At 42.3% G+C, this 12789-nt stretch overlaps 1 protein-coding gene across 34 annotated transcripts in view; it reads left to right on the top strand.

The window, feature by feature from the left end:
• The window catches only part of mpdz (multiple PDZ domain crumbs cell polarity complex component), a 109048-nt gene that overhangs the window by 91551 nt on the left and 4708 nt on the right, over positions 1-12789 (top strand). For all 34 annotated transcript variants that reach the window (XR_015496539.1, XR_015496542.1, XR_015496537.1 and 31 more), the window contains 11 exons: positions 193-343; positions 431-576; positions 859-942; positions 2388-2581; positions 6886-7033; positions 8762-8848; positions 9222-9303; positions 9384-9421; positions 9809-9931; positions 10457-10561; positions 12569-12657. Coding sequence is in view for 28 of the 34 variants with exons in the window: in XM_087262312.1 (XP_087118438.1) it covers positions 193-343; positions 431-576; positions 859-942; positions 2388-2581; positions 6886-7033; positions 8762-8848; positions 9222-9303; positions 9384-9421; positions 9809-9931; positions 10457-10561; positions 12569-12657 (1247 nt within the window). In the remaining 6 variants the exon portion in view is untranslated. The remainder of the gene's footprint in view (positions 1-192; positions 344-430; positions 577-858; positions 943-2387; positions 2582-6885; positions 7034-8761; positions 8849-9221; positions 9304-9383; positions 9422-9808; positions 9932-10456; positions 10562-12568; positions 12658-12789) is intronic.

Raw genomic sequence — 12789 nt, 5'->3', positions numbered from 1 at the left:
TATATTCATTTAGTTTAATTTATAATAATATCTTAGAGTTTTTTCAGCCCCGCAGAAAAACGAGACTACTTTTAAAGGTGTAAAAGAAAACAAAAATCTGCACAGTAATGTGTGTAAAAATCAGTTATTATTTTTCAAATTCATCACACCTGATTGTTGAGGTCGGTGTGTGCGTGGATGTGTGTGTTACAGAAAGAACCTCAGAGCTCATTCAGTCTCACCATCTGCGCTGACTCCGCCCCCCAGCCCTCCTCATCCAGTCAGATGCCGTCAGGAGAATCAGAGCCAGCACTCAACCAGCTGTCGCTCCCACTGACATCATCAGAACCAGAGCCAATCAGGAGTAAGGGGGAGGGGTCAGGGAGTTGTTTTAGATAAAGGAGCACAGTTGTTTTAGGTTAAAGCTGATATTTCTGATTGTGTGATACAGACTCCAGCAGATGCTCCACACCGGCAACACTGGCGTCTGATCCGACCACATGTCCCATCATCCCCGGCTGCGAGACCACCATAGAGATCTGCAAGGGCAGAACGGGACTGGGTCTGAGTATAGTTGGTGGCTGCGATACTTTACTGGTGAATAATGACCACTTATTACAGGACTAATATTAGGACTAATACATTTAATTGTACGGCTTCTATGTGATATTCTAATGTGATATTAATTAACCCTTGTGTACTGTTCAAATTGACTACCCTTTCTTTATGTTTGTGCCCCATTGACTTCCATTATAATGATATTATTTGGATTGCAAAGCCTTGACAGCATTGGGAAAAGGTCAAATGTGTTGTTTTAATAACCTGATGCACACCCCTATAATAATAACACATGTAAAGACTCAGTGTGGCTCTATTCAGGGCGCTATAATCATTCATGAAGTGTACGAGGAAGGAGCTGCGTCTAAAGATGGCCGACTGTGGGCAGGAGATCAGATTCTGGAGGTAAAATCGTGAAAGATTTAGACATATGCCTGTGTTCAACAACTCAGTACAGGGTGGGCCGTTTATATGGATATACCTTAATAAAATGGGAATGTTTGGTGATGTTAACGTCCTGTTTGTGGCACATTAGTATATGTGAGGGGGCAAACTTTTCAAGATGTGTGGTGACCCTGGTGGATATTTTGTAGTCGGCCATTTTGGATATAACTTTTGTTTTTCTTTAATAGGAAGAGGGTCATGTGACACATCAAACTTACTGGGAATTTCACAAGAAAAACAATGGAGTGCTTGGTTTTAACCTAACTTTATTCTTTCATGAGTTATTTACAAGTTTCTGACCTCTTATAAAATGTGTTCAATGTGCTGCCTGTTGTGTTGGATTGTCAATGCAAGCCTCTTCTCCCACTCTTCACACACTGATAGCAACACCGCAGGAGGAACGCCAGCACAGGCTTCCAGTATCCGCAGTTTCAGGTGCTGCACATCTTGTATCTTCACACCATAGACAACAAAGATAGTTGGGCCATTCTTCATCAGTGGAATCCTCAAGGCCACTGGATTGACATTGCTCCATGATGATGTGTTTCACTCTTTATGCACTGAAGCTGGCACATTCCCTGAGTTTCTCCAGCAAGAAGGTGCACCACCACATTATGGGTGTCAGGCCCGAGCATTCCTACATGAACAGTTTCCTGACAAGTGGATTGGTCATCGTGGGCCAGTTGAATGACCCCCAAGGTCTTCTGATCTGACCGCCTTAGACTGTTAACTTTGGGGTCATCTGAAGGCAGTTGTCTATGGTGTAAAGATAAAAGATGTGCAGCACCTGGAACTATGGATACTGCAAGCCCGTGCTGGCATTCCTCCTGCGGTGTTGCTATCAGTGTTTGAAGAGTGGGAGAAGAGGGTCGCATTGACAATCCAAGTGACATTAAAAAACCCAATTTGTTTTTTCTTGTGAAATTCCCAATAAGTTTGATGTGTCACATGACCCTCTTCCTATTGAAAAAACTAAAGTTGGATCTAAGATTGCCGACTTCAAAATGGCCACCATGGTCACCACACATCTTGAAAAGTTTTCCCCCTCACATATACTAATGTGCTACAAACAGGACGTTAACATCACCAACCATTCCCATTTTATTCATGTGTATCCATATAAATGGCCACCCTGTAAATCGTAATGGAAATAATTCTGGCTAAAGTTTCACCTATTGTATGTACTCTTTATAATCCTTTCGAAATTTAATTTGGTTAAAACAAATGTTTACTCTGAGCATGCAATATAATAAAGCAATACACTAGGCATTTTTTGCTATTATACATGTTAATGTAACCTTTTCTATGGTCAATGAGCTTCAGTGATCAATCACAACAAGAAAGTACAATGTCTAATACGTAAATACTCACACAACTGTGCATATTAAAAATTCCTCCGCATGCAGGTGAATGGCATAGACCTGCGTGTGGCGACTCATGATGAAGCCATAAATGTCCTCCGTCAGACTCCGCAGCGCGTGCGGCTCTCCGTCTTCAGAGACGAGGCTCAGTATAAAGAGGAAGAGCTGTGGGACTCGCTGAGCGTCGAGCTGCAGAAGAAGCCCGGACAGGGACTCGGACTCAGCATCATCGGCCGAAGGTAATGTTGCACCAGATAACCAAACTAGAATAGGTATGTAAAGTACAGTAGGTGAGAGTTCAAAGTGGCTATTACCGCCAGAGCATATACCGCCACTGTTTGAAATAGCTGCCGCTCTGTTTTTAGTGTATGACCGCAGTTTGTGAATGAGCCACCAGGGGGCGCAAAGGGACGGGATGCGAACAGACAGAAATAGCCTTTACAGCAGCTTTAAATATGCTACTGTGCTTGTACATGAGATTAAACAATAAGTCAAAGCATTATAATTCCTTCATTAATCATTTCAAATTTGTTAACACGCTTTATTGTAAACTTTTTAAGTGCAAAGAGGACTCGTTTTGGAAAATAGAATTGAAGAAATAAAAGACAACTAACATGAAAGCACAAACATTCAGTACAAATAAGTAGTCTTAAATAAATAAATAAAGCAGTCTTTAAAGGGCCATGAAAGCCCCTCGTTTCAGCAGGGTGTTTTCACACCTCTACTTTGGAAAAAGTCAGAAAAGTGGGCGTGTCCAGCTCTGTTTAGGGGGGAGTGTCGGAGGAAGAAAAGAGGCTTGGTGTGGGAGTGTCTATTTGGGCGCGCTGAGTTTCAGAGTCAAAATACACACACACACAGGAGAAAGTGATGGTGTTTAACCTACATGGACATCTGTAGTCGAATTATTTGCCAAATTATTAAATGTTGGACTTTAACTGCTGTTTGGCTCTTTCAATCAGGGAATTCATTCATGTCCCTCACGGCAAACGAGATATGTGATTCGAGGAACTGCTCTAAGCGTGTATTTTTCATGCAATGTTTGATACCGCACGGCGAATGAGAGAAAAAAAACTCAGCATTTCCCGGAAACTTAGATGCACACGGCAGGTAGTGTCAGAAAGCCGCGTGTGTTATTCCGGTCACAAAATGCGGTAAAAACCCTACACGAGGTTAAAGTTTGGTTGTGGTGCTAACATGTTTACACTCGGTGCAATAGTTAACTTAGTTCGATACGAACAAACTGAATAAACAAAGAGCACTGGTCACTCACTTACCAAATCTGTAGAGGCAGGACAATCACCAGCAACTAGAGCCGCGTCTTTATTAAGAGGAGACTACAAGCGAATCCAGATCTCAGCGTTTGCAGATGAGAACAGCTCTCAGGTAAACAATAATCCTCCTTAGACACGTAAGTTATTGTTGTCGAGCGTCGCGTACACTGTTAATCCACACGTGACTCCAGCTGAGCTCTCACAGAGAGAAAATGAAAACGAAACTTAACGGCAGCAAACTATAAAAGCAACACTTCACGCTTGTTTTGCCAACACAACGTGGCGTCTCTGTCGTCTAAACACTGTGACTAATGAATATTAATGAAGTTGCGCAATAGAGCGCGCTGATTGGTTTGAACCGAGCCTTACTCATGCATTAATGCATCACACTGTAAGACGTAATAAGACACACTCTGGCACATTGGTCCAGTCTGCACGCTGGAATACACGCTATGATGTCATGACCGTGACGCACGGTCAAAAATTCGTTTTAAACCGGAAGTACGAATTTGCTTGAAATAACGCAAAAACAACCAATTTACACTTTTTAGTGAAATATAGGTGTCCAAATAGTGTTTTTAGCAGTGTGGGACACATATACGACTATCAACAGCTCAAACACATGTGTTTTGGGGTTTCGTGACCCTTTAAGCCTAAATATAGAGAGATGTTCAGTGTTTGCTATTCTGATAGGACTAAGACAAGATATTTTCATTTATGGAACATAAGCCAGACTAGTAAATGTGTGTGATGTGGAGCTAAATCTGTGCCAATATTTCACAAACAAATCCTGCCTTTTGCAAACAAACACGATCTGCATTGCAAAGACTCACTGGATTCGCAAACACTTTCAGAAACCACTTTGCAAAAAAAAAAAAAAAAAATCAGTTTGAGCAAAAAACAAAATAAAGGTATTCTGTTTTACCAATATAAATCCTATTTCATAAATAAACACAGTCCGTCTGCATGTAACTGTATGTAGCCATTGAACAAACACTTCTGCAGCTGCGTTCATTCAGGTTTCCTCACATGCGTTGGGCCATTTCTTCCACCAAGACAGCAGGTAGCGCTATGGGTCAACTTATGTTGGGTTCCTGGGGAAAGCCTGAAACCAGTGCTAACTACAGCTGAACTAAATAAACATTAAAGGGTCATGAAGTGAAGTTTATTCATGAACTAATTTCGAGAGGATCACGTGATTATGATTGAACACGGCTGTTTCTGCATTAGCATGTATGATCCACCAATCAGGCCATACCCACTATGAAGAGCCAGGGTTATTCACTACAGTCATCTTAGATTTGAAGAATCCCCCCTTCCACCCCCTACCTATTCACCTTTTCCTTCATAGGGCAGCACAGTGGTCCAGTGTTTAGCACTGTCGCCTCACAGCAAGAACGTCACCGGTTCTAGTCCTTTAACAGGCCGGCGGTCGTTTCTGTGCATAGTTTGCATGTTCCTCCTGTGCTCGCGTGGGTTTTCCCCGGGTCCTCCGGTTTCCTCCCACATTCCAGAAACATGCACAAGTGAATTGATCAATCTAAATTTAGCACTACAGTCAATCCCTCATCCTGCAGCATATCTCTCCATAGCATTCATTGTAGTCATCATCTCTTATCAAGGGGGGAGTTGTCGAGATCTACCTGAGCTCAAAGCTCTGCTCTCGCCCTGCAAACGGGAGGGAGCCCAGGGCTCAAGGACATTTTGAGCTCAGGGCTCTCTCCCGGGACAGTGTGCCAAACTTGCTTATATTGATCATCAGCTAAGTGTGAACTCTTGAAACACCAGAACACATGTTTTGAGCTGTTGACAGTCGTATATGTGCCCCACACTGCTATAAACACTATTAGGACACATATATCTCACTAAAGAGTCAAATTTGGTTGTTTTTGCGTTATTTCAAGCAAATTCGTGCTTCTGATTTTTAATGAATTTTTGAAGCTGCGTCACGGCCATGAGATCTTAGCGTGTGTTCCAGCGTGTAGACTGGACGTCTGTACCTGAGAGTGCCTTATTACATCTCTGAGTGTGCTGCATTAATGCATGAGTATGACTTGGTTCAAACCAATCAGCGCGCTCTATTGTGTATGTGGTGCAACTTCATTAATATGCATGATCGCTTCCAAGACCTGTTACAGTGTTCAGACTGCAGAAAGACGCCACGTTGTGTTGACAAGCGGGAGAACATGAATTGTTTGGGGATACGGGTCGTCAGTGTTGCGTTTATAATTTGCTGCAGTGAAGGTTTTGTTTTCATTTTCCCGCTATGAGAGCGCAGCTGGACTTACTTGTGGATTACAGTGCATGCGACGCGCGACTAAGTCTAAGGAACATTGTTTACCTGAGAGCTTTTCTCATCTGGAAATGGTGAAATCCAGATTTGCTGCTCGTCTCCTTTTAATAAAGACACGGCTCCTGTTGTTTTGATTGTCCTGTCTCTACAGATTTGGTAAGTGTGTGATCAGTGCTCTTTGTTTGTTTATTCAGATGGTAAAGTTAGTAGGTATGGTCAGCAGTACTCGTTCAGTGTTTAAAGACGGACCTTAGTCAAATGGTTTCTACGTTGATAAAGTTTACCGCACGTTAACATCTCTACAGTATTATGGACTGACAGATCTGCTGTAAATGCTGCTCTCCGAGTGTAAACATGTTAGCAACACAACCAAACTTACAGTCGTGAAGGATTTGCGCCGCATTTTGTGACAGGAGTAACACACACGGCTTTCTGACGCTGCCTACCGAGTGCATCTAAGTTACCGAGAAATGCGAAGGATTTTTTCTCCCATTCGCCGTGCGGAAACAAACATTGCATGAAAGATACACGCTTCCAGCAACTCCTCGAATCAAATATCTCGTTTGTCACGAGGGGCATGAATGAAATTCCTGAATGAAAGAGCAAAACTGCAGTTAAAGTCCACCATTTAATAATTTGGCAAATAATTGGATTACTGATGTCCATGTAAACACAGTTACTGTCTTTCTCCCCTGCGTCTGTTTATTTTGCCTCTGTGCCCAAACCGACACTCCCATTTTTATGCAAATTATTACAGACCATGCCTTTTCCCCTCCTACGACACTCCCCCCTAAACAGACCTGGACACGCCCACTTTCCTGACTTTTTCCTATGTATAGGTGTGAAAACACCCTGCTGAAACAAGGGGGTTTCATGGCCCTTTAATGGTTATTATTGGTTTTTATTTTATTTTTGTAAGATGCACAAGATATGTCTATATCTCTGTCTGTCTGTGTGTGTGTGTGTGTGTGTGTGTTAGGAGCGACACCGGTGTGTTTGTGTCTGATATAGTGAAGGGTGGAGTGGTGGAGCAGGACGGTCGGCTCCTGCAGGGAGATCAGATCCTCTCAGTCAATGGAGAAGATGTTCGTTCGGCCACGCAGGAGTCTGTGGCGTCTCTGCTGAAGGTCAACAACTCAAACACACTGCAGAAACACACTGTATATGCATTTTACACTGTATAACAATGAATTTTCAGATCTAATAGCTTTATGACTGAGGGATCCTGCGAGAAGAAGCTGCTTTGATATTGCTTTTGGTATATATATATATATATATCAGAGGTCGGGTTAACTGAATATTTTCCTTCATTGACGAAGTGACGGAAAAATCAGTAGTTGATCCATCATTTTGACAGATTATGCTGAGGGCGATCTATTATAATTTGTAGCTAACTGTCTATTGTAATTTGTAGCTTCCCACTCCTGTCCAGCTGATGGCGATTGCCCATATTAATTAGCAATTGTCTTGTTTTGTCGGCAGCAAGGCGGTCGGGTGTTTTGGAGCTCGTTTGTGAGCACTACGTAACACAGAGGGTGCTGAAAGAGCGCGTGCTGAGGATTTTCTCTCATTGAAACAAGTGCTTGCAGGATCAGGAAATTCCACATTCAGAGAATCCTGCAAAACGTCTTATCCCATCCGCTGAAGTGGCGCTAGTAATTTACCAGTGTGGCAGCAGAAGCCTCCAAAACGAAACTGTCACGAGAAGTCCGAGGCAAAGACACAGAATTTAATGACAATTGCCTCTGCATCAGTCTCGGATGATCTGATTATGCACAGGCACCCAGTTTAAGTCGACCAGGAGGAAGACACGAGTTAAGGCAGATAGGCCTACAGAATATCATCTAAATAGTTATATTTTTAAGTTATGTTCTTATTTTAGTCGAAATTAATTTTTGTAATATATTTTGTTGTTTATATCTGCATGTTCAGGCACAAATGCTCGTGTTTTGATTCCCTCTGCTGTCAGTGCGGAAAAAAAACACATAAAATTGTTGAACAATAAATTAGAGAATAATTAGCCTATATGCTCGTCGTGCAAGTTCATGAATAAAATATGAATGAAAAAGCGATAAAAAAAATGCAAATTTCAGGACGGGCAGTAATATGTTGAGACGGAAAATGAGAAAGTCTAATGCGACCTCTGATATATATATATATATATATATATATATATATATATATATATATATATATATATATATATATATGTGTGTATATTAAATGTTCAGATTTATTTTAAATATTGTATAGATTAAAATTTAATTAGGCAAGGCAGTGGCGCAGTAGGTAGGGCTGTCGCCTCACAGCAAGAAGGTCACTGGTTCGAGCCTCGGCTCAGTTGGTGTTTCTGTGTGGAGTTTGCATGTTCTCCCTGCCTTTGTGTGGGTTTCCTCCGGGTGCTCCGGTTTCCCCCACAGTCCAAACACATGCGGTACAGGTGAATTGGGTAGGCTAAATTGTCTGTAGTGTATGAGTGTGTGTGTGAATGTTTCCCAGAGATGAGTTGCGGCTGGAAGGGCTGTGTAAAAACTTGCTGGATAAGTTGGCGGTTCATTCCGCTGTGGCGACCCCGGATTAATAAAGGGACTAAGCCAACAAGAAAATGAATGAATGATTGAAAATTGAATTAAAGTTTTAGTAATTAGTCATTTAGATCATTGTTGAGAAACACTGTATAATATATTTAGATCTTGCAGCTTTATGAATGAATGATAGAGGAGGCTTATATATTTCTTCCGTGTTAATTCTTTCAGTTTGGCTGGAATAAAAAAACTTTAAAAATGTGATATCAGGTCAATATTATGAGCCCCATTCGGCTCGTCCAATAAGATTATCTGTTTGTGTTTCCTCAGAGTTCTGCTGGTCCAATCCGATTGGAGATCGGACGCTTTAAGGCGGGGCCTTTTCACTCGGAGCGCCGTCTGTCTCAGAGCAGTCAGGTTACACTTCAGTCCTGCTAATTATTTGTGTGTGTCTGTCTGTATGTGTGTGTACTGGTTTTGGTGGTTTACAAGGACAGAAATGTGTACAGTGACATAAGCCCCTTTCACACATACAGAGATTTCTGTATGTAAATCATGTGTGAGCAGGCCCTTTTTGAAATAACCGTGAAATTTGTCATACATTTAGTGGTATAACTGTGTAAAAGGGGCTATAGATATGACCTACTGTAAGCATTACATCATCGAGGTGGTTTATGAGGACATGCTTTGTGTCCTTGTAATTATAAATGCAGAATATGTGTGTGTGTGTGTGTGTGTGTGTGTGTGTGTGTGTGTGTGTGTGTGTGTGTGTGTGTGTGTGTGTGTTCAGATGAGTGATACAGGCAGTGGTAAAGTCCCTCTTCACTCCGACTCTGCAGCTTCGCCAGGAGAAACAGACAAAACTCACGAATGTAAGAGCACACACACTTCAATCTGCTCCTTAATCATGAGATTCGTTCTTCATTCTCAACCTGCTCTTTCTGTGTCTCAGTGCTGGATAAAGACGTCCGGACGGTCGAGTTCACAAAGGTCAGTTTTTCCCACAGAGTCAACAGAGCTCAAACTGGGCGTATAGTGACGCATATTTACCCAGGAGGACATCACAATATAGACAACATGTCTGGAACTGTTGCGTTTGGGTCACTACACTAAATTAGGATTTTTTTTGAGTCGTGCATATAGAAATGATAATAATAAAGACATTTATTTATAGCTATAGCATATTGTTTTATAATGTATCTGTAGAAATTATCTGTAATGTTTTTGTGTGTGTGCTGTCGTAAATTCTAGTGATATATGTTGAATATATTTATATTTTATATTGTATTTTATATTGTATGTATGTGTGTGTGTGTGTGTGTGTGTGTGTGTGTGTGTGTGTGTGTGTGTGTGTGTGTGTGTGTGTGTGTGTGTCAGGCTCCGTCAGACTCTCTGGGCATCAGTATAGCTGGTGGTGTTGGCAGTCCTCTGGGTGATGTGCCCATCTTCATCGCCATGATGAACCCCAGCGGCCTCGCAGCGCACACACACAAACTCTGGGTAAGTCTGGGTGAGTGGCATGTAGCTGAAGTAAATTCATTCATTCATTCATTTTCTTGTCGGCTTAGTCCCTTTATTAATCCGGGGTCGCCACAGCGGAATGAACCGCCAACTTATTCAGCAAGTTTTTACGCAGCGGATGCCCTTCCAGCCGCAACCCATCTCTTGGAAACATCCACACACACACACACACTCATACACTACGGACAATTTAGCCAACCCAATTCACCTGTACCGCATGTCTTTGGACTGTGGGGGAAACCGGAGCACCCGGAGGAAACCTACGCGAAGGCAGGGAGAACATGCAAACTCCACACAGAAACGCCTACTGAGCCGAGGCTCGAACCAGTGACCTTCTTGCTGTGAGGCGACAGCACTACCTACTGCGCCACTGCGTCACCTGAAGTAAATTTGTTTTATAAAACATAATAACTGTGTGTGTGTGTGTGTGTGTGTGTGTGTGTGTGTGTGTGTGTGTGTGTGTGTGTGTGTGTGTGTGTGTGTGTGTGTGTGTGTGTGTGTTAGATTGGAGACAGGATTGTGTCCATCTGTGGAAACTCAACAGAAGGAATGAGTCACAATAAAGCTGTTTCACTGCTGAAGAACACAACTGGCCTTATACAACTACAGGTACAACACACACATTTGTTTTTGTGAAAAGTGGGGACATTACATAGGTTTCCATTCATTTTATACTGTCCAAATCGTATATAGCAGGGGTGGCCAATCCTGTTCCTGGAGAGTCACCTTCCTGCAGATGTCAGTTGCTACCCCTATCAAACACACCTGCCTGTAATTATCACGTAATGTTCAGGCCCTTATTAATTGGTTCAGGTGTGTTTGAAAGGGAAGCAACTGAAATCTGCAGGAAGGTGGCTCTCCAAGGACAGGGTTGGCCACCCCTGCTATATAGTATTGCCCTCACCCCACCCCACCCCTAACCCCAACCATCACAGGAGTCAGTGTGCAGCTTTACTCTCTGATTAAACTCATCCTGTGGGATTTATAAGCTTTTTGAGAAATGAGGACGTCACCAATGTCCTCGTATTTCACCTCCTTTTTGTAATACCTGCATCATACTGTGGGGAAAAAAGGAATTTATTTTTATTACTTTTGTGTCTTTATTTATTTGTTTTTTTAGAAAAATGTTTAGACTAAAAACAGATTAATCAATCTTTTGTATGAGATCACACATTGACCAGACACACTTCCTCTTTTTGACTGTGCTGCATACTTTTTTTAGAAGAAACTGCTGACAAGATGGAAATAGCAGGATAAGAACAAATTTGGGATGGGGGCCCTTGTTTCAGACTGATGTCTAGACGTGTCACAAGTTGTCATGATGCTTGTAGACAGTGTGAAATATGTTAAAGATGCACGTAACCGTTCAGTTCTGGTATGCAGAGAAGGGTTGCAGAAAGAGGAAGTATGTTTGGGTACATGAGCCAAAGGACTGCAGAATGACCGATAAGTCACGTTACGCCTCCACTCCACCTGTTAATATCAGTTGTGTATATTTGCTGGAGTCAGGGAAATGTAGGGCCCCGTTTACACTACTACAACGCATAAGTTTTGCTACGGTTACGTCATCCGTCCACACTACGCTGGAGTTCTCGAGTGCCGAAAACGGAGCGTTTTGGAAACGCTGGAGAGGCCGTTTTCATTCTGAAGCGCTGCTGCTCTGTCTCGGTGTGGATGAGGAAAAACGGCGACATCTGGAAACGGAGGCGGGGCTGCTGAGATTCGCTAGCTGATTGGGGCTTTTGTATCATTGCGTATCCTTCCCCTATTCGTCAAGCCCCTATCACATGACTATAACACATGGCTTTAACGCTACCGGAAGACAGTACTGTAAACAACAACATGAACACAGAAATGGGAGCGTTGTTTGCACTATTGTCGTTTTAGGCGCCATTGTGCAGTTATTCATTTGTTACGTTTAGTAACAACTCGACCTCGACGTCTGTCCACAAAAATACCTCTCCTTTTTTTGCCATCGCGTTAAATGTACGGCGTTTGTAGACTAACAATAATCAAATGCCGAGCGAGTCGCATGCTTTCTGTTTATACTAGAACGCGCATGCCCAGAGTGCGCGAATGGTCACGTGATATACGTTTTTGGTGGCGTAGTGTGGACGGAGATATGTTCAGAGACGCTAGGTGGAACGCTAGTGTGGACGCGGATCGTTTTTGATCTAAAACAACGTTTTAACACTAAAACGCACCAGTGTAAACGGGGCTTTAGTTAGTTGTGAACTTCCTGAATGTAATTCTTGTATTGCTTTGGGGTAACGTAACCCAGAGCTCTGTCCTCGACTTATTTATTTGTATTTAATAAATGACTAATATTTTTGACATTGAAGAAAATCCTTTCCTGACCTTTTTTATTGAACACAGATGGAATTGGCTTGTTTATTCCAACAATACCCATGTCATTATACATATTTGTGTCCTGATATGTCACAAAAACACGTACACACACACACACTAACAGGAAAAACACCAGCGCCACATCAAATCAAAACAGGTTTGAAACTATGAATCAGAACATTGTGAAAGTCCACATTACTCGATGTCTGTGTGTGTTTAATGTTAGTATGTGGTGATTGTGTATTTGTGTGTGTGTGTGTTTTACAGGTTGTTGCTGGAGATACATCAGTGACGGGACCTTCAGCAGAGCAGACAGCAGGACTCACAGCCAGCAGCATCTTCCATGATGACCTGGGGTTAGAACACACACACACACTTATACATGTACACACACACACACTTCCCCCACAGTCCAAACATTAGGTTTTTAACCTTAATAATATGCATCTAATTTAAAAAATAAAAAATTGACCCTTGCCCTGTTATAG

Source organism: Danio rerio, chromosome 7, assembly GCF_052040795.2.
Source record: "Danio rerio strain M-AB ecotype USA chromosome 7, GRCz13ab, whole genome shotgun sequence".
In the NCBI taxonomy this organism is placed as follows: Eukaryota; Metazoa; Chordata; class Actinopteri; order Cypriniformes; family Danionidae; genus Danio; species Danio rerio.
The sequence above is the reverse complement of the archived record's forward strand: the minus strand, read 5'-3'. Positions and strand labels throughout refer to the sequence as shown.